This window comes from Clarias gariepinus, chromosome 18, assembly GCF_024256425.1.
Source record: "Clarias gariepinus isolate MV-2021 ecotype Netherlands chromosome 18, CGAR_prim_01v2, whole genome shotgun sequence".
Classification (NCBI taxonomy): Eukaryota; Metazoa; Chordata; class Actinopteri; order Siluriformes; family Clariidae; genus Clarias; species Clarias gariepinus.
The window spans coordinates 15,203,568-15,228,390 of record NC_071117.1 but is presented as its reverse complement, the minus strand read 5'-3'; the positions used below and the strand labels follow the sequence as shown (position 1 = coordinate 15,228,390).

General features: G+C 39.0%; 1 protein-coding gene across 3 annotated transcripts in view; it reads left to right on the top strand.

Annotated features, from left to right (window-relative positions):
* The window catches only part of atp11a (ATPase phospholipid transporting 11A), a 94,026-nt gene that overhangs the window by 53,967 nt on the left and 15,236 nt on the right, over positions 1–24,823 (top strand). For 2 of the 3 annotated variants that reach the window (XM_053476819.1, XM_053476821.1), the window contains exons 10-26: positions 2,263–2,344; positions 2,843–2,993; positions 3,853–4,050; positions 5,008–5,181; positions 8,202–8,368; positions 10,448–10,519; positions 11,042–11,115; positions 12,570–12,673; positions 14,750–14,931; positions 16,333–16,584; positions 16,897–17,071; positions 17,868–17,970; positions 18,430–18,575; positions 19,320–19,379; positions 19,495–19,622; positions 22,299–22,434; positions 22,997–23,020. In XM_053476819.1, the coding sequence (XP_053332794.1) occupies positions 2,263–2,344; positions 2,843–2,993; positions 3,853–4,050; positions 5,008–5,181; positions 8,202–8,368; positions 10,448–10,519; positions 11,042–11,115; positions 12,570–12,673; positions 14,750–14,931; positions 16,333–16,584; positions 16,897–17,071; positions 17,868–17,970; positions 18,430–18,575; positions 19,320–19,379; positions 19,495–19,622; positions 22,299–22,434; positions 22,997–23,020 (2,228 nt within the window). The remainder of the gene's footprint in view (positions 1–2,262; positions 2,345–2,842; positions 2,994–3,852; positions 4,051–5,007; positions 5,182–8,201; positions 8,369–10,447; positions 10,520–11,041; positions 11,116–12,569; positions 12,674–14,749; positions 14,932–16,332; positions 16,585–16,896; positions 17,072–17,867; positions 17,971–18,429; positions 18,576–19,319; positions 19,380–19,494; positions 19,623–22,298; positions 22,435–22,996; positions 23,021–24,823) is intronic. The other variant, XM_053476820.1, reaches the window with a different exon arrangement.

The following is a 24,823-nucleotide window of genomic DNA, read 5'->3' as shown; positions in this document are numbered from 1 at the left end:
TCTCCCAGGGGGGGAAAAAGATACTAAAGTTTACCTTTGTTTGTCATTGGAGTGGTACCACAATAGCATGCGAGTGGTACAAGTAATGTTGTGGATTGTTTGCTGTTAGAATCTGTTATAGCAGTTATAAACTGCATGTCTTGTTACTGTGTGGACAAAAACATCTGTCTGGAAGACTTTCCTGTGATGGCAAACATACTGACTAGAACAAAGAGACTCCTTTCCTAAAAAAATAAATAAATAAATAAAATATTATTATATGTTTTTAAATAACAACAAAGTTTTATGGTTATTTTTATAGCTATACTTTGTTATATTGTTTGTTATTATAGAAATGTAATGTATGTGAACAAGTGCATTAAAACTGCTGCTGATTTAGAAAGTTGATCAGCATCTTTGCGACAATGAGATTTCATTGAATTGAATGAAATCGAATGAAATCTATAAATAAGGTAGGAACATTTAAATGTACAGTAGATAGTGCACCGGTTTCAGTGACACACGATGATAGAAAATAGCTCTCCTGTAAAGCTGTCCCGATGTTGAATTATCCTAATTTTAGAAAATCCTCAACTAAACACAGTTTACGGTCCATTATCGTACAGTGGAAAACAGCTGTGACAAAATGGTGTCTGGGATTTCCCTCGCAATTAAAAGCAATTCTGTGTAATTTTATCGAAATGTTTTTTTTTTCCCCTTAGAAAATGATAGTGAAATACTAGAGCCACATCAGAACTCCCAATCGTACTTCGACTGTTACTGAGAGGGTGAGAAAACTAGTATAAAAGGACAAATTGTTAAAAAAAAAAATACTCCAAAGAGTAAGAGAGATGAAGCAAGGGAGTGAGAAAGCTGAGATTTGTCTCATTAGGCTGTTCCCTCGCTCCATTCCCTGTGTAATTAAATGAGTTGTTAAAGGTTCTGAAAGATCAAAATGAGCTCCTTAATTGCACAAAGATCAGAAAAAGTGAGACCATTGTCCACTTGGAAATTCTTGTTAGGAGCACATTAGGTCTGTGTGTGTGTGTTAAAGTCTGAATTGCTGCAAAAGTAGTTCTGTTCTCGGTAGCCAGGAACACAACATACCCATAAAACATCTCGAAAATATGATATACTTTTTATTCACACAGCTTAAATCTCATATTTCACAATTCAGCTCACATACTCCGGCAGTATATAAAGCACATCTGCAACACGCAACAGTTAAATTTTTGTGAGCGTTCGGAACAAACAGCCTGTTTCAGTGTACTTAAATAACATGCTGGCCTTTTTATTAGGAACACCCGGATAGCTACAGTATCTGCTCATGTACAGTACAGTATGTGATGCAGTGATTCAGTTATGCATGAATTATAATTATTTTTTTGTGGTTTGAGGGTGTACCCTGTGCCAAAACAACTCACGAAAGAGCATAAATAGAAGAGCTTGGATATCTGCAAACATAATTTGGACCGATAATCTAAAGAAGGTAAAAGTTTCTTGAAGAGAATCATTACTGATGACAAGTTGTTGATTCATCAATACAAGTCTGAAAGTAAACAACAGAGTATGAACCGGGAACATCCTCAACCAAAGACTGAGAAAAAGTTAAAAAGTCATCTATCAGCTGGAAGAAACTGTGCTATCAGTTTTCTGGGATTCTCAAGGGCCAATATTCGTTAAAGTGAGACGCTTATTGAAGAGCTGAAGCCTAAACTTCAGATTAAACGCAGAGGACTGCTATCCAAGCGTATTGTGATCTGGCACAACAATATTAAAGCATCTTCCCTATAGTCCTGATCTCGTTCCATCTGACTTTCACCTGTTTGGTCCCCGGAGAGCAGCCGTACGAGGACGAAGATTCACTTCTAATCAGCCTAAAGCGTTTTGAACGAGGGAATATGAAAGCTTGAAACTATATTGAAAAGCAAAGACATTATGTATTTATGTATTTGTCTTTTCTAAAAAAAAGAAAACTCATTTACTGCGGGTTGGAATCAAGTAAAGTAATACAGTACAGTGGGATCACATCGTTTAAAAGACTTTTATTAAAGATTAAGTAGGTTAGAGGTTAATGTGTATTGAGATATATGGTAATAAATCAAAAACTGCTAAATTCTTGGGTTATTATAAAATTACATTTTTAGAATATCAGCTAATGGATGTTTACATACTGTAGAAGTGTTGCTCATAGAGGTATACTGTACAGAAGGCATATATTATCTTATCATTATATGTGAACAGAATCTATTAAAAACATTTTTTTTTCCTTGCCGTTTTCAGCGGTGGCTATCTACACTGGCATGGAGACCAAAATGGCCCTGAACTATCAGTCCAAATCCCAGAAACGCTCTGCTGTAGAAAAGTAAGATTACATTATTTACTTTTCTTAACATACTTCAATTTCTATTAGCTTTTTTTTTCTCGAGTAAACGATGCCAGCCTGCGGTTTCTAATGCATGTTTTACCTTGTTATGTAAGCACTGCAGATTGCCTATTTAATGATTTGTAATTATATGTGCAAGAGACGCAATATCCAGTTTCACTCAGAAGTTTATAAAAGGCAGTTAAAAGTAAGTGGTTGGGACATAATTTTGTGTCACTGCTATCTTTTTCAGAAAGTTCTTTCCGGTCCGATTTGCTTAATAGCTCTACGGCTAACCGCTGTGATTTAAATAGAAGTTAAAACCATCAGAGGTTGTAAAGCAGGCGATCTATCGAAATTTAGTTTGAGCTTCAGCGAACTCGGCGACCGTTATTGAAGTGTCTACGCAAGCAAATTGATCTTTTTTTTTTTTTTCTTGTCCTTGAAAATAAATCAGGTGATCTCTTGTTCATTGCTCATCTTTTGTTTTTCTTGCAGGTCTATGAACGCGTACTTGGTCGTTTATCTGTGTATCTTGATCAGTAAAGCTCTAATCAACACTATCCTCAAGTACGTGTGGCAGGCCGACCCCAACCGAGACGAGCCCTGGTACAACCAGAAAACAGAGACTGAGCGGCAACGTCACATAGTACGTCTAGTGCATGAAAAACCCTTTTTCTACAGTATATCCTATTTGAACACCTTTTCAAATCTCAGTCGTCGTGATTCTTTATAATGAACTAATTAAGAGTTTATCAGCATGTGTATGACTTGTAAGAATTCTCTTTGTTTACAAAATTAAATTAAAACAACTCCATTACCCAGAACACACTGTTCATTATGTTACTTCATAATGTTACAATGAATGGTGCTGCATTCAATATTTCCTATAGTAGAGTATTTTCCATATAGAGAGCGCAATGTTGACGTCTCTCAGTGTAGCAGGAGACTTCTGAGGAAAATTTTAATGCTACAAATTATTTTTTCCTAATTTACACTTCTCACAACGGAGGCCAAAAGTATTGAAACAAAAGTGAATTCATTAAAAAAAAAAATTCTCAATCTATGAGTAATTTGTTATTTTATGCAATAAAATTGCTGTACAACTGTCAATATTTCTCATGAAGGAAGTCTTTTATTCTTCAAAGCTTGCTGGATCCAGCTATAGAGTAAAAAAAAAAAAAAACATCTGCAGTACTCTACTGTCTTTTGTAAAATCCATGCATAAGTGATTGCTTCCTGAAGACCATGTACAAAAAAAAAGCTTTTTTGACTGCCGTCTTCTCCATTGTCCAACAGTTATTTGTCCAACTATTCGTCTCCAAAATCTCAATACCACTGTCACATCATCTTCAGCCAGATAGGCCAGAGCTAATTAATTAATTGAAATCACCAGTTTCAACTGGAGAGAGAACTAATACATGGCATATGTTGTCCAAATACTTATTATATTGAAAAACTAATATTGTAAACAAATTTTGTCTCTTTTTCCCCCCGTCTTCCCTCAGTTGATTCGAGCCTTCACGGATTTCCTGGCTTACATGGTCCTCTTCAATTACATCATTCCAGTGTCTATGTACGTGACTGTGGAAATGCAGAAGTTCCTGGGCTCTTATTTCATCACGTGGGACGACGAGATGTTCGACGAGGAGCTGGGAGAGGGTGCGCTCGTCAACACGTCGGATCTTAACGAGGAGCTCGGGCAGGTAAGAGCGCACTGGAGAGAACTAGAGGATTAAAATGAGAAATGGAGAAATATAATATTGGGCGGCACAGTGGTGTAGTGGTTAGCACTGTCGTCCTGCACCTCCAGGGTCCGGGTTCGATTCCCGGCCAGGCTCGATTCCAGTCTCTATGTGCATGGAGTTTGCATGTTCTCCCTGTGCTTGGTGGGTTTCCTCCGGTACTCCAGTTTCCTCCCACAGTCCAAAAATATTCAGGTTATGCTAATTGCCGTTTCCAAAAAAATATTGCCCGTAGTGTGTGAATGAGTGTGTGTGTGTGTGTCCTGCAATGGATTGGCACCCTGTCCAGGGTGTACCCTGCCTCATGCCCTACCATGGGATAGGCCCCAGGTCCCCGTGACCCAGGGTACAGGATAAGACGGTATAGACGATGAGTGAGTGAGTGAAATATGTAATTGTCATTTTTTGAAATAAACAAATCAATAAATAATTTCTAAATTATAATTTTTTTTAATTATATATAGAATCACCCTAAAACACACACATGTACACTTAAACATGAATATATACAGTATACCGTAACTAAGGACTGCAGAGGCCAATGGTTGTTACCATTGTATTTATTACCATTTTATGACAGTTGTAGGACCTCCGGTCAACATTTATACACACATTCACACACTACGGGCAATTTGGGAACGCCACTTAGCCTAATCTGCATGTCCTTGGGCTGTGAGAGGTAATCACCCGGATTAGACCCAAGGTGGGATTCGAACCCAGACCCCAGGGGTGCAACACGACACTGCTCACCACTAATCCACCGTGCCGTTATTTTTATATATATACAAAAAAATTATATTTAAAAATATATATTTTACAGATTTTTTTATTAGCTTGAAAATTCACTGTAGGTTTCATTTCATTATTTTCACAAACTCAAGTTCTGTCTCCCGACTCGGCTGTACCTGTTCTCCCCAGGTGGAGTACGTCTTCACTGATAAGACAGGAACTCTAACGGAAAACAACATGGAGTTTATCGAGTGCTGTGTAGACGGTCACGTGTACGTCCCGCACGCCGTCTGCAACGGCCAGATCATGTCTGGAGCCGACAGCATCGACATGATCGATTCGTCCCCGTGCAGCGAGAGAAAGGTGAGCCTGAAACATGCTAGATATGGAAAACATCTCACTACTCATTCTTCTGAGGTCTAACTAGATCAGGTTTCCACCAGACCATATGCTGTAAAGCAGACATAAAATAAAATAAAATAACACAATCAGGATGCTGTTGTTACGTGATCTTCAAATTCCATACATATATCGACCTTTAGGTGTCAAAACCAGTGATTTCTTAAATGTCAACGCTCAGTGTTTAAGTTGTGTCTATCTATATGTTAAACAGAATGCATTTTCCTAATAACGTGTTATCCTTTACAGAATAAAAATCTGCCTTTTGATCTTTTCTATATGATAATGACTTTCTTATCTATTCTAATCATGTTCAGACATAATCAATGAAGTTTTTAAGTCTGTTACGGAAAAATAAAAGTGTTTTAAGTGATGTGTGGATGTGTGAAGATACGGTCGAGCGGCCAGAATAATTTCAACTCCAGTCTCCATCTCGCTCCGAGGAACAGCAATGAACTCTCCCTCTCGTCTGCTCCCTCACTCCCGCACTATGATAAATTAACTTAAGTGACACTTGACAAATGAATGTGTCTGATTATGACACTGGCTTATTCAAGAGCTCATTAATTACATCTTATCCTTCACGATGGGGTTCTATTTTTAAACGTGATCTCTCCCGCCAGCCTCACGTCACACGAACATCTTTTACTCGTCGGTCTTCCTAGATTGTTTTTTTATTTAAAGGCCGTGTTTAATACCACACGTAGGTACATGTTGTCGTCTTTTGTTTTCTCGGCCGCATAATCTTGCTTAAACGCTTTAATTTATTTTGCCACTGACATCCTCTGTCCCGGCAATCATGCATCATTAGGGAAAAGTATTGTTTACCAGAGAAGAGCTCAGGCTTAGAGGAGCGGGGCGGGGCCGTAGTGTCTTACGCACCCTCTGTAATTAGACCCTACGTCGAGATGTTAATCTGCCTCGGATTAAACTGTTGGCACAGAGTGCAGGTAAGGGAGGTAGAGAAAATGGGCGACATTAGGAGGGAACAATAGGGTGATTATTGTTTATCCAGGAAAAAAAACGTGCACAGGATTCATCCATTCTGTATTTAAATAAACAACGAGAACAACAACCAAATGCACCTGTATTTTGCTACCTAATGCTCATATTATTGTACAATGAGGCAATCATATGGCATTATGGCGGTGCAATGCTTTAAAATCATGCCGTTACAGGTCGAGAGCTTTAATTATTAAACATCAGAATAGCGGGAAACAAATATCTTTGGTATTTTGCACGGTTTCAGGATTTTAGAAACTGCTCATCTCATGGGATTTTAATACTGTATAGAGCAGTCTCTAGATAAAACTTCCAAAAGTTCAGCAGAAGGTAATCGTTTACATTGGGGCATTTGGCAAACGCACTTATCCAGAGCGACATACAAAAGTGGTTTCCGTCATTTGATAGATCCTTACACTGGGTTACTGACCAAGTACCATCAGTCAGACACTGTTGGTAAGGGTTTTTGTTCCTTTTTAATTTTTTTTTTTTACTCGAACACTTAAGGAACAGATGACTCGGCTGTACGGACATCTTAAAGGAGTTCATTCCACCATCTGTAGAACAGAAAACAGTCATGATAGATGCATGTCTTCCTCAATCTCTGAGAGATGGACTTAATGTGAGAGGTCAGAGAGAATGTCTGAAATAGGTTGAACTTACACTAGGACTACAGTATGGTGACTGCTGATTAATCTTTTGGTTATTAATAGGAATAATTGACTGTTTAAAATATGAATATCAGTTGCTCAGTGGTTTTAACTTAAACAACAATAAAGACAAATAAGATCAAAATTTTGTAATTGTGGTGTTGGGGACGTGGTCAAGGGGAAGTAGGGGTTAGGTAACTGGGAAAGGATGAACATGTGTTACTATGAGCTGGGAAATGAAAGAAGAGAGTGAAACAGGTACAGTAAATGTGTGTGTGTGAGAGAGAGAGAGAGTGAGCATAAAGAGTTTAGAAACGAGCAGCATCACGTGTTTGTGTTTTGTGTGTTGTGTGGTTCACTTAAAAAGGTTCACGGAAAGAAAAAGTCAGCTTACAATAACATACAGATACCAATTAGCCACATTTGCCTCAGGAGTGCATTCTTTCTCACCTACTAGAAGAGCGCTTAACCACACCCCCGCCACAACAACATTCGGTCCTCGGTCATTTTGGTCGGCTACATCGATCATGCTTTAAACCCTTATTCACAAGCGTGGTGACGTGAAAAGCATCTCCAAACACCTCGAGGTGGACCATATACAGTACAACAGCAGAAGCCACGTGAGGTTGCACTCCCGTCAGCCAACAACTGAGATTTCTAACATCAGTTTCCGAGTGTACAATTGCTTTGAGTTCAGCACAAAGATCAGGAGAAGTTTTAGTCTTTAGCTGTCCTTCTTAAAGGAACTACTCAGTGGTCAGTATGAGACTTGTACATTGCTCTGCTCCAACATGACTGGCTTTACTGGATGATTGCATAAATATATAGCAAGTATATTAATAATAATAATAATAATCATAATAATCATAATAAAGTGTTGTGGTGTTATAAAGTTGTATTAGCTTCACTTACAATGTTTGTCATAAACCAGTCAGTGGAACATACTGTTATTAGAAAGATCTTGCGTAAGGCAGATCATGAAATATCGGTAAAATATATTTAATTTAAATTGACTGTTAAAGAACAGCAAGTAAGGAATAAACGTAGCTTTGAAGGTTTTGGAAGATTTCTAACGTCAGCCACCTTTTAAAGAACTGAACAATCCATCATGCATTTCAATAAGAGTCAAAAGTGAGAGAAAACTTTTATATTATAAAAATGATCATTCACAGCACTACCTGCCTAGCACTATAATAACATTATAACATTCATGACACAGTGTTATGTTGTATCGAGATGATGTGATGCAAATTCATGTAGTAAGCTTCACACAAACCTTCCCTACGCACTTTTACAGCAAGAACAACATGTGTGTGATGGTTCTGGTTTCAGGAGCATGAGGAGCTGTTTTTCCGGGCGCTGTGCTTGTGTCACACGGTGCAGGTAAAGGAGGAGGAGACGGTGGACGGCATTAAAAGGGGAATCCACCAGGGAAAATCCTCGTCCTTCTACATCTCCTCCTCTCCAGATGAGGTGGCGCTGGTGGAGGGCATGAAGAGGTGAGGGAAAAACAGGCAAACTTGAGCATGCATACGTAAATAAGGAAAAACGTTGTAATGGAAAACTAACCCGCAAGTTGTTATGATACAGGATCTAACACTTGCTTCATGTTTATCTCCGTTACGTAAAAATAACTAGGTTACAGCATGCAGACCTTCAGAACACACTTACCCATTTGAGACCCTGAGATTAACAATCCATTCTCTTCATTCTTACCCTGAGCCTGTACTCGCGGCAGCAAAGGGACAGAGACAGCTGCTCACTTTCTGTGTACAGTAGGTTTGTCACACAAAGCTGTGACTCCGAAGTCAGTGAACATTCAAATGGAGATTTCCTTTATGGTATAGAGTGACACATTATTAAAACTGGTACATTTCAGTATTCTGTCACATTTGTTTGTACGTGAATATAATGAACCAGGAAAAGGTTGCAACTACACTACCTGTTACAAATGATACTCATAATTCTAATATACCTACAGTACTATTATTTTTCTATATAATCCCCTGCGCCACTAATGCACTTATCCCAGCGTTTCATTAGCACTTGTTTACCATCATTATAGAAATTTCAGTGGTGTTTAAATTGAGTTTCAGTACGCTGGCCTCCCAGGAACTCCTTTAATGTGGAAATGGCAGAATGTCACAGAAGATGTGTCAGTTACTCCTAGCTGAGATCCTAATGTGCAAGTGGTGTTTGATGAATGATTGTGTGTACAGTTCTCACAGACTGATGCGCATCTTCTGCAATTTGGCAAGAAGTTATCCAGGGATCAATGTTCACGGACATACGTGCTTTAAAATGTTGCACTATTCATCATCGTACTGTAGTTGAAGTCTTCTGTAAATATCAATAGGTTTTATCCATGAGAGATTTCATCATGAGTCCCAGTTTCACTTGAACTTGAAATAGTATTACTGCTAGTTCCCCTACATTTAGTGGAAAAAAAATCATCTGAAAAAAAAAAAAAAAGAGTAACAGGACATACCTGGAAAAAACTTTACATTGGAGGGAAAAACATTTAAGCTAGAATTTATTTATTTATTTTTTTTTTAATACAAAAAAATTGGCCTTGTTGGTTGTGAGATATCGTGAACATTTTGGAAGATATCGTGAACATTTTGGAAGATATCGTGAACATTTTGGAAGATATCGCGAGCAGAAAGATATCTCGCAAACTGTTTGTGATATCTTGAAAATGTTGGCGAGATCTCACAAAGAAAAACGTATTGCAAAGCCCCTTTTTTTTCATCACAATTTTATCATTCCAGTGTTTACCTTAAATGTTTTTTTATTTTTTATTTCCACCCATGTCCCTTTAGGGGCTCAGTAGAAAAATGAAAAATGTTTGCAAAAAAAAATACTATATATACATATATTAAAACTGTAAAGTTGGTGTGTCTGTACATAAGATAGATATTTTCAAAAAAATTATTTGGGGGACCTAAGAGGAGTAATAGAACACATCAAGATGTTTTTTGGAATTTTTGTCTGTCTGTTTGTTTATTTGTTTGTGCACACATTACATTTAAACTAATAAACGGATTTCAGTGGGGAACAAATCTTTCAGAAGATAAAATACTTTTTAAATGAAAAACACCCTTATATCCCTTATTTAAAAAAAACAAAAAAAAACAACCTTGAACAAATAATCAGTTCATCTTAATTTTTTTGTAATACGAGCTTATGAGGGTGACGATAAAATCCATGGGAACAAAGTTGGAAATCTAGTTCCAGTAATATAAATATGCCAATACTAAAAATGCTGCAACAAATGTAAATACTAATGCTAATAGTATACAAATAATATTGCTAATTTTAACAATGCTAATAATACAAATGATACTATTAAAGATATTACTAATGCAGCAATGCTAAGAGAACAAATGCTACTACTAAAACTAACGATAATACATATGATACTGCTATTAATACTACTACTAATACTTTATATAACAGTATTGCTAATGCTAATAGTACTAGTGCAGCCTGCACTGTTACAGTTTTAGTCTTTCCCTTGTTGGAACACACCTCACACACACCGCTACTTATCAAAGATCTCTTTCTGTTGTTGTCAGGCTGGGCTTCACCTACCTGCGCCTGAAGGACAACCACATGGAGATCCTCAACAGGGAGGAGGAGATCGAGAGGCGAGTCCACACACCACTAGAAAAACACACTAAACAAATGACACATACACTGGAGTTAGTGCTGATCACATGTAGTAGAGTTGGAATATTGTTGCTTGATCAATAAGGTAGTCTACACATACATCTGCACCGATGGTTAATTGGAAGATGTGGAGGAGCAGGTGTGTGTGCATGTTGAGTGTAAGCCTTAAGACATAACGTGTGTGTGACGTGTGTGTGACCTACCTTCCCACCCTGGAGGACGAATGTCTAAAAAGGCTGTAATTAGCTCAGAGACATGATTCCTTACAGAGAAGAGCACAAGGGCATGCATAAACATGCGTGTACACACACACACACACCAGCGCACATGCATGTACGTATACGCAGGCCTACTCTGTGTGAGTCAGTTACTTCCTTCCTTTGGGATGTATAATGACATTGACACTGTTCAGCTGTGGTGCCCATCTGCTCACAAAAAAAAAAAAAAACACTGTTCATATTATTGTGTGTGTGTGTGTGTGTGTGTGTGTGTGTTTCCAGGTTTGAACTGCTGGAGGTGTTAAACTTCGACTCTGTGAGACGAAGAATGAGTGTTATTGTCAGATCCAGCTCAGGTGAGAGCACTAAGCACTATACAGCTCTATGACTTAGTTACACAACACGTCAAAAAAAAATATAGGTTTATACAGTACTGTGGGAAAGTCTTGAGATACCCGTCATGTCTTTATATTAGATTAAATGATGTCGATTAAATTAAAGAAATGGGAGCAGATGTACTGCGACAGGCTGCGAAGTGCCCAAAGATATCATTTAAAATTGGTTGTTTATGTAATCGCCTCAGCAGCAACCTCATTTCCCCTCTCGTCTGTTCCAACCACTCAGCATTCAGTATCACCAGTATAACTAATCACCAGCCTGATCATCTGTCATCATCTCTACATGTTTCCCACTAGTTCATGCCTTAAGGTGGTTGTTTTTTAGGCTTGAATGATTAATAGGCTGCTGTGTGGCTTAACAAACAAAAAACAAGACTTTTCCCAGGATTGTAAAAATGTACTATTAAATTGTCACATGTATTAGTTTTATTAAAAATTTTGAAAAACATGGACATAAAATCAGGGCTAAACCAGGTGGTTTGCTGTTGTGGCCATTTATAATGTTTTAATTTTATTCCTATTTCATATTTACTCAGTGTAGTAGAGGTATTCCATTTTCTAGATTTTTAGTCAGCTACAAATATTTTAAAGCTTTATTTACAGTAACAAGTAGTCTATTTACAGTGTTTTTAATAGAAAAGGATTATATTGTGCTAGGATTCTACTTGTCTAGTTACCGATCCCCAAATTTACACACATTATGGAGGAGATAGTGTTGTAATTATGGAAGCTCATGGTGGGTTATGGTGGGTTAAGGCTCTCTGGATTTCTGATCAGAAGGTCAGTGGTTCAAGCTCCATCTCCACCAAGTTGCCCTTAACACTTGGGCGCTGTAAGGGCGCTGTACTGTGTCATAGCCGATCCTGCACTCTGACCCCAGCCTCCTAACAAAGCTGTGACGTGTAAAGAAAGAATATTATAATATATTACAATATATACTGTATATGCGACAAATAAATGTTTAACTTGGCTTACCATAACTTGTGCTGGACAGATGAAGAGGTCATGAAGAGGGCTAGACAGATTGATGTTCTGCAGCATGGCTCTCCAGGAGCCACAGGTAGTTGAATGAAGGCTTGTGGGTAAGAGAGCGAGGAAAATGAAAATAGACCAGTGTGTAGTTGTCTGGCTGACATCATTAAGCATTCCTGCCAAGCTATGTGTGTTACCCTGCCTACACACAAACACATCCAGCACATTTACTCAACTGGGTCAGTGTGTGATAAGCATGCTAATGTGACCTACATACTTTTACTGGTTTTATACAAAGAAGAAAGCTACAGAACACACAGGTGAAATACAGTACTTGCATATACAGTGTGAAATAAATTGTGATAATATCAGATATGTTTTGCTTGGTTTTTATTTTTGTATTTAAATTTTTTTTGATGTGTTTTCTTTGTCAATCTCAGGGGATTTCTACCTGTTCTGCAAAGGTGCCGACTCATCCATTTTTCCCCGAGTCATCTCAGGGAAAGTAGACCAGGTCCGAGCTCGGGTAGAGCGGAACGCTGTGGTGAGCAAAAAAAAGAAAAAGAAAAAAAAAAAAAGTCTCATTTATCATTTCACCTGACGATATTTATAGCTACCGCGTGTAATAATGCCAGTACTGTACCTTCAGGAATCTAGTGTGTGATATTTTTGCTAGGTTTAGAATTTTTACTGCACCTTGGCATCGGGAACAGAGCAAAATAAAGCCCTGGTTGCAAAACTCACATTAGGATTTTAAATGCTGCTAACTTTTTTTTTTTTTTTATAAATCTTTCAGGATTTGGAAACAAAAATGGCTAATAGCACCATTATATTGATGTCTGTATTTGGTTATACACCTAACATGGCCTTAATTGGGAAAACTTCTCACACCTTCTGTCATCCTGCATATTTAAAGCCTGTAATTCATCAAGCATCTCAGTGTATTATTGTCGATCACTATTTTGGGTTTGGGGAAATCTGATCCCAGATCAGGTTCATTCTGTGATGTATATTCAGCCCCGCGCTGTGCTGCATTTGGAATCCGACTCTCCCACTCCTCCCTGGTGTTGATAGATCGAAAACAAGGCCTGTTGACTAGAGATGATGCAGTATAAATTTGGATGTGGTTACTATAGTGATTTGGCTTAAATGAGAGCACACACTAGGCTGAATAGGGTGAAATAACAACAGTGTTGCATAAGATTTATTTATGCAATATCACATGAGACAGAGTGCTGTACCGCCGGATATAGCGGAGCTGTGATGCAGTTGCACTCTTGTGCCGATTGCATCACGGGCATGCTTCTGTACATCCAGCAGTACAGCACTTCCTCTGGTATGATATTGCTTTTACACAACAGTTCGTCAAACACCTGTTATTTTGCTCCTTCCAGATCAGAATGGTGGTGCTGGTGACCGATATTTAGTTAAGGGGAATAAACCATTGAGATGGTGGAGGGTCCTGTCAGTAATGTCTGGGGTTCTGGGGTTACATTAAAAAAAAGAATAAACAACGAAATTTTTAAATAGCGTTAAATGGAAAGCCAGTGCGCTAGGGTGTACAATCCATTGTTCCACACACTAAGTAGTGCCCTTGATTAGGGGTTATAAAGTGTGATTTGGAATTCAGCCTTGTGTTAGAAGTTGAATTGAATGAATTGAAGAACACTGATGGTTTAGATGCAATTTTGGAACGAATTAGAAGCAATGTCAGATTTATTTATTAATTTTTTTTAAATATCACAACATTGTCAGAGTCTGTTACCTTGCTGAAAGTGCTCCTGTGAACGGTTAGCTGTTGAACATGTTTTTTCGGTGGGTAGCTGGTCTCTCCTCAGTATGGCCGACAGTACACAACCGACAGTTAATGTGACGAACACCTGACACGGAGGAATAATTAAAATATTTAACATCCTAGTGCTATTACTGTCTATTATCGCCTCTCGTCCAATCAGATTGCACCGTCGGACACTTAAGTTACATTGGTGGACATATTATGACTTTCTCAAAAGAAAACTTTTAATTTGAGATGGTAGTTTAAACATAATATATCAATTGTAAAGTCTATTTAAATCCACTAAGATTTTTTTTTATTTATTGATTATGCCATATACAGTATTTAAGCAAAATCACAGTCATACTGAATACTTTCCGGAGTCATATTCAGATTTTACAGTATACAGTACAATATTACTGTTAAAATCAACACTAATTGCATTAACATGTATTTAACGTTTATACAACATTAATGTTGCTTAAGTGACATTTTAGACACATTGTGACGTAATGTTTAGTTTATTTTGCCCCTTTGGAAATAGATCCCAATATAGTCAAACTCGCTTTACAGCATTATAAAGGGGGTTTGGGTAAAACCAATATTTCTTCTTGCTTTTGATGTTCATCTGCATTTCATATTTCATATGCATGACATAATAATGATAAAAAAAAATCACATTGCGCTTAAATTTTGTCACATATTGCAATTGCAAATTAGTATTCAGATGTACGTATCAAGTAGGCTAACACCAAATAATGACCTAATACTGTATATCTGTTCACTACAATGGTATATCATCTACCTGTGTGTTGTCTCTTACAATCTGTATCACTTTCGCATTAGGAGGGTTTACGGACACTTTGCGTAGCGTACAAGAAGCTGTCTCGGGAAGACTACGAGGAAGTGTGTCGTCTCATCAGCAGCGCTAAGCTAGCTCTGCAGGAGCGGGACAGGAAGCTGGCTGAGGTGTACGACCACGTAGAGCGGGATTTCATCCTGCTGGGAGCAACAGCTGTAGAGGACAGGTGAGCCATGAATCACGGACTTGCGATGAGAACGGATCGTGAATGAGTCCTGGTTTGACATCCACCTAATTGTCTTTCCTGTACGTTCTGTATGTACTGGTGCATGAGGCGGGCGTGCTCAGGCAGTCAATAAAGTCCATCCATTAGCCTCTACTGTCAGTAATTAACATGGAGGTAACATCTCTGGCTCAGGAAGGAGCACTGATTGGCTCACCATTTTATAAATAGTAAAGCGTCTGACTAATCATGGATGCAACTGAATTTTTGTAACCGATCGTAACGTAGACGGTGGGATTTATCAGAAAAGACGAGAAGCCTAACCTACCCTCAAAGTCAGAGAAAAATCATTCTTCCTTTTGTTATATTAGATTAAGCACTTTATAGCGGACAGAACCACTTTGTGGATTTAAGTGCGTGTACGTACGTGCATGTACGTGTGTGTATGTATATGTTTGTGTGTATATGTGTGTGTGTATACAGTACGTGTCTGTGTGTGTATACGTACGCGTGTGTATGCGTGTGTATATGTGCGCGCGCGCGCATGCATGTGAGTGTGTGTGTGTGTGTGTGTGTGTGTGTCAGCCCCCTTCTCCCCCGTCTGTGGCACTACTCTTTATTCCTCTTCAGGATTGGCAGCTCTGAAGATGTGAGAGTACATGAAGTGCTTGTTGAATGTCTTTGACTTTGCAGTGCAGTCAGACAGCAAATAAACTGCCTTAAATTCCCAGATCTCCCTTTGGAAGACAAATAAACTGGATGAAATTGAGGGTTCAGGGGTGACACGGAGTTTAAAAGAAAAAAGAAAAAAAGACCGGTTGCCCGATTACAAGTTAAATAAAGGGTTTAGAAATCCAAACAGTGTCAGCAAGGGGTGTAGAAATGTGCAGGAGTGAAATGAAAGCGTGGAAGCCTGGAGCAGAATGAGTGCTGGCAGCCCTTGATGAGTCGCAGTGCAGCGGGCGATGCTCAGCCGGGGGTGTCGTGCAGTAATTGTCTGGCACCCAAGCTGGACTGCGACTCCTTGCTGCTGTACGGCTTAATTATCGAGTGAAGCAGCCTGTAACAGGACGGCTCGGGCTCGGCTCCTCTCACCACTGCGGAGAACGGAAAAAAAAATAGCCCACTTGTACCGCATGGTGTATTTAGCTGTTAAAATAATGCACTCCGTGTACAGTTTATGAGGAAAACCTTAGCAATACCAGGTGATGATGGTTTGGTATTCAGCTGTTCTGGGATGCTTTTCTGCTCACCACAGTTGTAACTAGTGCTTACATTGTGTTAGACGCCCTACTCAGACTGATAGCTTGAAAACCAGAAGTCCCTCGTGTTGTGTTGTTTGAAATATGACTCTTATACAGTACAATCGGGTCAACTCTTTCATCTTTGTTTCCTTCTTTTCAGGCTGCAGGACAAAGCAGCCGACACCATCGAGTCCCTGCACAAGGCAGGCATGAAGGTGTGGGTCCTCACAGGAGACAAGATGGAGACGGCGGCTGCCACCTGCTACGCCAGCAAGCTTTTCCGCAGGAACACGCAGATCCTGGAGCTGACCACCAAGAGGACGGAAGAGCAGAGCCTGCACGATGTGCTGTTCGATTTGAGCAGAACCGTCCTGCGGCAGCACGGCACCATGAGCCGGGACACGTTCTCTGGGTGGGCATGGAGACATATTGAAGACAGATTGTTTGACAGATACACACACACACACACACACACAAAATTTAACATATTAGGCATAGCTTGTCTCAAGTAATTTGGAAAATGTTTCCATGGCGACAAATTACTTAACTACGATTAATATTGTAACTTAAGTACCAAATGATGTAAAAGAGCCAATCATCTAAACCTAGACTGATCAAGAAACAGCTACACACGCAACAAAAAACAATTCATACCAGGCATATTGGATTACTACTATCCTGTAATCGTGAACGAGCCAGTGTGTGTACGTGTGTTTTTCCGCAGGTTGTCGAACGAATTCCAGGACTACGGCTTGATCATCGACGGAGCCACCCTGTCTGCGGTGCTGAAACCGGCACAGAACGGCAGTCATGGAAACTACAAGGAGATCTTCCTGGAAATCTGCAGGAACTGCAGCGCCGTGCTGTGCTGCCGCATGGCTCCACTTCAGAAAGCACAGGTAACCCTGAACTTCCTGTCCCACACAGGACGTGAGACCTCCATACAGTAGGAACGACATTCCTTTTAACCGGGCACTTCCATCTAATGCCATGAGTTCAGGCTTCCTGCTACTGAGCCACATGAAAAACTTCCTGTTCTCCAGATAAAACGCTATTGTGTGTAGAGCTCGGGATTTCTGGTTGTAAAAGATGTCAATTCTGAGACTCGATTTAAAACCATAGAAAAGAATTAAGACGAATCTGATTTTAGGATTAACAGACGTATTGATCTGAGATCATGCAGCATTTTTATCGTAGGACTCGTGTCTGCTCTTTGTGCTCCATTGTTGGAGCACTGTGTCATTTCCTGTGTACTGATGAGGAGACAGGAAGCTCTTGCTCAAGTTGACCGTGTTATAGTGACCCACTTTAAAGGGCAGGTCAAAAAACACTTTATTCTGTCGATGTTTAAGTTTGTCAGTTGTGTAAAAGATCCTGCTGCAACCCTCGCTATAGAAACAAGAGAATTGTTCACTTCCTGTCAGTTCATAACATTCAGGGAGTGCATGACCTCAATCCAGAGCTGTCTGTCACATTCGCTGTGAGAACCTTCTCCATGGAGCTCGTCTCGTTCTGTCATTTTGAGCTGGCGCTCCCAAGACCGGCTTTTATACATCTTATCCGTTCTCTCTGTGAGAAGCACAAAAAATATCACAGTTTACCATTTTCCCAAAACAATATTTTGTAGATTTTTTTTTTGGTTTGTTTGTTTGTTTTTATTGACTAGTGCTCAAAAACATGGTTCTGCTCTTTCAGATCGTGAAGATGATAAAGACGTCAAAGGAGCATCCCATTACTCTGGCCATCGGAGACGGAGCCAATGACGTCAGCATGATCCTGGAGGCTCATGTGGGCATCGGTAAGAACACACTTTATTCGAACGCTGGTTCAGCAGATCTACAGTACAAACCCACCTGCTGTATTCGCCTTTATTGTTACATAAATGGCGCTCGTTGCAGTATCGCTGCACATCCGGCTCGCTACTCAGCAGCTCTTACAGTGGATTTACTGCTGATTTATGTCATTTTATGTTCTCCCTGTGATCCAAAAGTAGTTATTATTATAACGCACCCCCATGTGACATCATCGCCATCGTATTCACAGATGGTCAAGGCTCTCTTAAAACCGTAAACTTACTTACTAAAAAGTAAATAATAGCAAGTATGTTAAGGTTTGTTTGTTTTTTGGGAGCACAGTAATTTTTGATGCATTTGTTCTCTGGTTCGTTTCACTGCATGTTACTGTATATGACAAATTATCGTCCTCCAATATGACAACCTTCAGCCTCCAAAGACAGGAGTGTTCATTCTGTTTCTAGGCATCATGGGTAAGGAGGGAAGACAGGCAGCCCGCAACAGTGACTATGCAATCCCCAAATTTAAGCACTTGAAGAAGATGCTGCTGGTGCACGGTCATTACTACTACATCAGAATAGCGGAGCTGGTGCAGTACTTCTTCTACAAGGTAGAGCTTTTCTCTTAAACATGTAATGTGTATTATATGTTTTTTTTAAATAAATATATATATATATATATTTGTATAGCAGTTGTTTACAATTTATTTACAAGCATCGTTCAAGTCAAACATGGACTTTCTGGAAATTCCTCATTCCAATACGGTGATGAAAACTTTAATTTGACCGGTGCAAGTGTTAGTGCCAAATCCGCCATACAGTCCAAGCCATTTTAACACATTTGGTCCATTAAGGAGTTTCTGGGAGGCCAGCATTTAAGACAGGAAGCAACCAGTTCGATCATGGCTTCGGTGCACTGAGAAAACTTTCTATCTTTATGATATTCAAGCACTAGTGAGACGCAGGGATAAGTGCATTAATAAAAAATAAAATAAAATGAGTTTTCAACCCTCAAAATTGTGTTCTGTTAAAAAAACAAAAAACAAAAAAAAACAGAAAATCCCGGTTTGACTTGAACGCCCCTCGTACATTAAAAGAGGATTTTTTGGGGGGTTTAGCTTGCATCCTGCATGCTACAGTATGGACTAGCATTTAGTATTTGCTCCAGTATGAGAGGTAGATATTTAACATTGTGTAAAGCACTGTGTAATCTTAGAGCCAATCCTGGAGCTATTTTTAGTCTGTGAGTTCATACTTCATAATGTGTGATATTTTTTGTTGTTGTTTTGTTTTCTTTCTTCAACACGAGAAAGCAGCAAAAGTCTATACATATTTCCCCGTTTCTCTTTCCCCAGAATGTGTGCTTCATCTTTCCCCAATTTCTCTATCAGTTCTTTTGTGGCTTCTCGCAGCAGGTACAGTACGCATTCATCACCATTCAGTGTCCGCTGCTGAGCATGTGAACAATATGGATCCAGTGAATTTGAATTTGCTTGCATTGTGATGATTTTTCCCGTCTCCCTTTTACAGCCACTGTATGATACAGCATATCTCACCCTGTACAATATCAGCTTCACCTCGCTGCCCATCCTGCTCTACAGTCTGATCGAGCAGCACATCAATATGGACATCCTGAAACGGGATCCTTCGCTTTACAGGTGAGCCTTTAAACTTTGTGCCAAAAACCAAAAGGAACCAAAAGGTCCAAAAGTTACTTGGAGAAAATGAAGCGCATTCAGTTTTGTTACACATTTTTCAGTTCATGTCTGAAAAATCACCAAATTTCATGTTTTTCAGTTCATGTCTGAAAAAAGTCTGACCAAAAAAAAATCTGAATTGCTCAAAGTGGTTTGTAATGCCTAAATTGATTCTGCTTGAATAGTCTTAGTTAAGTGTTCACATTAGTCACTGCAAATTATTTAGAAGTCTATAAAACAGCACTTGATCCAGCACAGCATACAATTTTAGGATTTGTATTTTGTATTTTTGTTTCACATTCTGACACAACTCGGATTAATGCACGCACAGGATGCTAAATATTCGTCATGACATAGCAGGCAGACTGTACAGGATAGACACTATTTCTTGCATTCGATATGTGAAGTTAATAACATACAGTACTGTAATGCGGATGATGTTGTTAATCCAACTGTAAAAAACAAACCATGCTCAGGGTTCGAAAGATAAGCTGATCATGGATTTATTGGATACGCTCATTCATAAAGATTTACGGTACAGTTAAAGTCGGGGTTAGGCCTGGTAAACTGGAAATGTTGGAAAACAACTATAATATGGGGAAGTCTCTCACGTGTACTCATCTTAACCATCAAACTGAAAAATCACAGCTTAAAGCGTATTTCTTGGCTAACTGAAGCTGGAACATTGATAACGCCAGCGCTGATAAAAGGTTTTACAGCCGCTTAGCCATCCTCCGTCTCACATCACATTAAACTCTGCTTCCGAAAGCTTTACTCATGATTGTGCATCGTTAAACAGCATAAATTAAACGCTATTTCGTCTTAATCCTTTAGCCGAGGCTGGAATCATTCAAAGCACCAGCAAAAGTTGGACTTGCACGTGTTTCAAAATCGCACCGTCGTAAAGGTTATTGCTCTGTATATTAAATAAATCGTCATTTTTCCCTTGCTATTTATGGGTTTCTGATTTGATGCGAGTGTAGCAGGCAGAGAGAAGACAGTAATCTTGTTAGGTTTGTCACACCGCTATCATTTCCTTATTTCAGGAAGCGCAGTGCTGCAAAAAAAAAGAAAAAAACCCTGAACCTGTGACTATTAGATTAGCAGTGCACACACTCCATAAATCCCTTGCCATAAATAGAAGCTGGGAGCAAAGAGCACAGAGGGGTACAGCTAGGACACGAGGAACATTACTACACAATGATGCAGGGAAAAGAAGAAGAAAAAAAAGATTTCACTTTTAGTGCCGCATGATTGTGGCCTCATCACCCACAGACCATGATAATAAGGGTTTTATTCTTGTATTAGATGATGTAATCCTGTAAAAGTGTTTAAGGGCTTCTCGAACCAGTACCTACTGTATTGTACTGTATATGTGTGGGTGGGCCTATAAAGTTCCTTAAGTTCCATTTCTGAATTTCAAACTTCAATCGAACGCATTACTGTGTTGCAGCGCCAAAACTTCGAGCTCGGCAGTTTTAATTTGGCAGCGGATGATTTTGTTTGTTCAGCCTTTTTTTGCTTTGTTCCAGTAATCGATACATTGTTTTCCTTCTGGCTCGTGAATGTAATTGCACACAAACTATCTTTTACACGGAGGCAGGAAAAGCACCGTTGGCTCTCTGCCTTGTTCGGATCGTTGTGCTGTAGCGATACTGCTAACTAAGTGCTTAATCAATCTATAGCTGTGTTTTCATGAGCGCAGTCCCGAAAGGCTTCAAGCCTACACAAGTATATTAGGGAGCGTATAGTAGTACAGCGTTTAAGAGTGTTCAGGGCTTAGGAGCCTGGGGTATTAAGGGGTTTAGGAGGAATTATGAAGTAAGTAGTGGTGCTTTAATGCTAGGCCAATGTGTGTATACGTGGAAATCAGCTGACATGTTAAATTAAAGGAATACAGCAGACTTTTTAAAACCAGTATTTGGAATGGAAAAAAAAAAAACATGATTTGAAACTCATTTATAATTAAGGTTAATTAAAGGCGTAATCTCCTCGTTTTCAATACACTTGTTACAAAATGTTTTAGGCCTAAAAATACAAAATGATTTTTGCATTATTTTTCCCAATAATGTTTTAATACTGACCCTCGAGGATCCCAGAATTTTGCAATTGAAGATGTTTCCGCTCCATACTTCCATACTGTTTACTCTCAGGCACGTAGTGATGAATCCATGTCTCATCATCAGTAATGGTTCTCTTTAAGAAACTTTCACTTCATTAGAATATCGGTCCAACTTTTATTTGCAGACATGCAAACCCTTCTGTTGATGCTCTTCCGTGTGTTGATTTAGCACCAGGTACACCCTCACATTACAAAACACGAATTGCTCCACGTTGCTCTTGTTTAATTTAAATCACAAGTGGGGCATCCATTTTTGCTCGCACCGCAGTTACAAATGAACTGATGTAACGTGTTCACACCTGCACAGAAACACTTGAACAGAAAGCACTGATAAGACAATGAGTTTTAATCATTTTTGACTTGAATATAAAAATATTTGTTTATAAAGTAATTTTACGTAAAAAAAAACAAAACAAAAACTTTTGCATATAGTATGATTTGGAGTCAATCATTTCGGATGTTCTTTTTTTTTTTTTAGAATCATTTCTAAACTCCTTTGTGTTCTTGTTTTTCAGAGACATTGCGAAGAATTCCCTGCTCCAATGGCCCATCTTCATCTACTGGACATTTCTAGGTGTTTTCGACGCACTGGTCTTTTTCTTTGGTGCTTTCTTCCTATTCGACAACACCAGCTTTACCAGCAACGGACAGGTACCGAGTAAAACTCATCATCATCATCATCATCATCCACCAACATGTTGATTTTTTTTTCATGTGTGCTTTCTCTTTATTTTTCACACCATTCTTTTTCATTTTTGAGTTTTTTTCATCCATAAAGTAATTTAATTATCAGGTAGAACAAGAGATTGTGTGAGTGTGTAAGTGAGCGTGAGTTTATGTGTGTGAGTGTGTATGTGAGAGTGTGTGTGTATGTGAGTGTGTGTGTATAAAGTGATAAAACGAGTTAGCTTGCACACATTCCGGGTGCTCCTCCATTCATGTATGACATTAAGCATGCTGGGACATCTTTCTCTGTGCCATCAAGTTTGATCTTATTAATCTTTTTGGATTGCCTGTTTCCTGTTTGATTTGGTTTCGGGGTTTTTTTGTTTTTATAACATCCTAATTTTTCTTTATTTTTTGCCCCTCCCCTTTCTCACTTCTCTGGTTGATTTTTCTTTGTTTATTTTCTCTCTTTCTGTTTCTTCCTCTTATTTCTTGCTCTTTCCTGTCCCCTTCCTTCTTCCCTTTCCCCCCCTCTTCCTTTCCTCAGCTAATGGCCACAAACACGCAAATGGTAAGCCTGTCCCTGTCTGTCTCTCATCCTCTATTTTGTTTCAGTTTGGTCTGTTTCTACCCCCCTCTCACCCTTCTCGTCCTACACTAACCCTCCATCGTATCTCATAAAGTTCTAAACCAGTTCCTTTGACACTCGTTCACTCGTCCATTAGGCGTGGGTGCTGCAGGATTAATCCACCGCCCCTCTCGTCCTCCCCTCTCATTGTGTAGTAAACTAGAGCACGTTTTTGTCTTTGTGTGTGTGTCAGGTGCAAAAACACTCCCAGAAAGGTGGCACTGTAATCATCCTCGTAGGTTCTGTTGGACTTCCTGTCCGCCATCTCACAGCTCTTTGCAAGGACAAATAGGGAAAATGGAAGGCGTGACTCTTTTGGTCATGTGACCTGATGATCATGAGAGAATAAACATTATGATTATAACGTAATTATATGTTACATACAGTACATGCAGGCTGGGCAATGTGACAGTGCAGTCTGCCTACTGAGATTCATTATGTTATGATACATTTTGGACATCATAATGTTTTTTATAACACTTTAAAAATGTTTTATTAATTATTACGTGTGTACATGTGTGTGTGTGTGGGGGCGGGGGGGCACGGTGTACAATGACGCCCGCACACAGACTCAAAAAGCAGGTTAAATCTTGAGCAGAGAGAGAAAATGGATCTTTAACCTCTATGAGACTTGCTTTTTGCTGTACAAACACGCTAACAAACACAAAATTAAATATGTTTCACACACACGTGGTCACAGTATTATAGTAAACAGTACATGCTGCACAGATGTTGATTATACCAGTAAGAGATGCGCACTAAGACCCATCAGGGGAGACGATTACCCACAATTTCCCAGCGCAAGAGAGAGAAAAACCATTGGCTCAGTTGCGATCACGTGACACTTGGCGGTAAAACATGAACCGCATACGTGATATCAGGATACATGATATGTGATACTCGTAAACCAAGACTTTTTCAAGTCGAAATTTATTAAAAATCTTTGCTCGTCTTGCAGAACACTCGCAAACCGCGTTACTCGTAATCTGAGGTTTCACTGTATATGATATTTCTGTCACATTGCCCTACCCACAGTACATACGGTATACAAGTATTTGACAGCAATGTACTTTCATGCGAGGATAAACATTTCATAAATAACATTGCCTTTCCATAGAGAATTTGTCCTTGCAGTGGTTTTAACATTTCATTTATTCCTCTCACAGTGGGGTAAGTTTACCGTGTGTCTGTTTTGGCGTTCACTTCATGTGTCCTATGTTTTACACCAGTACTAGCAACTCATCATGGTAGTGTTCACTAAAACTCTAACCATTACACTGCATTTCTCCATGTTTGCTGTGAATTTTTTCATGTTTTTTTATTTATTAATTTTTTTTACTTTTGGAGTGGCTAGAAGACAGCTGGCAAATGTATGGTACATACACACATTAATGTTGCCATTTGAAAGCAAATGTTTGCTATAGACATGTATTGATTTTTAAAAGATTACGTTATTCGGAAGTTTACACTAGAAGTTTTACATGAGTGTAGTTTTTTGTAGTTTTTTTTTTTTTTTTTTACTCCTAAACCTGCTTACCATAACTCGGTCGTACACTAACTTTTCCAGCTCAATTATGTTTTCATTGAGAAAAATCACACATCATAATTATTTTGTCATAAATTGGTTGTGTTTAAAAAAAGGTGGCTCTTAAACTCTTAAAAACTTTATTATAATCTTAGAGTGTCAGTGTTCCTGCAAGACAATAGAATCACAACATACAGCTACTGTACAAATCTGGTAATTGC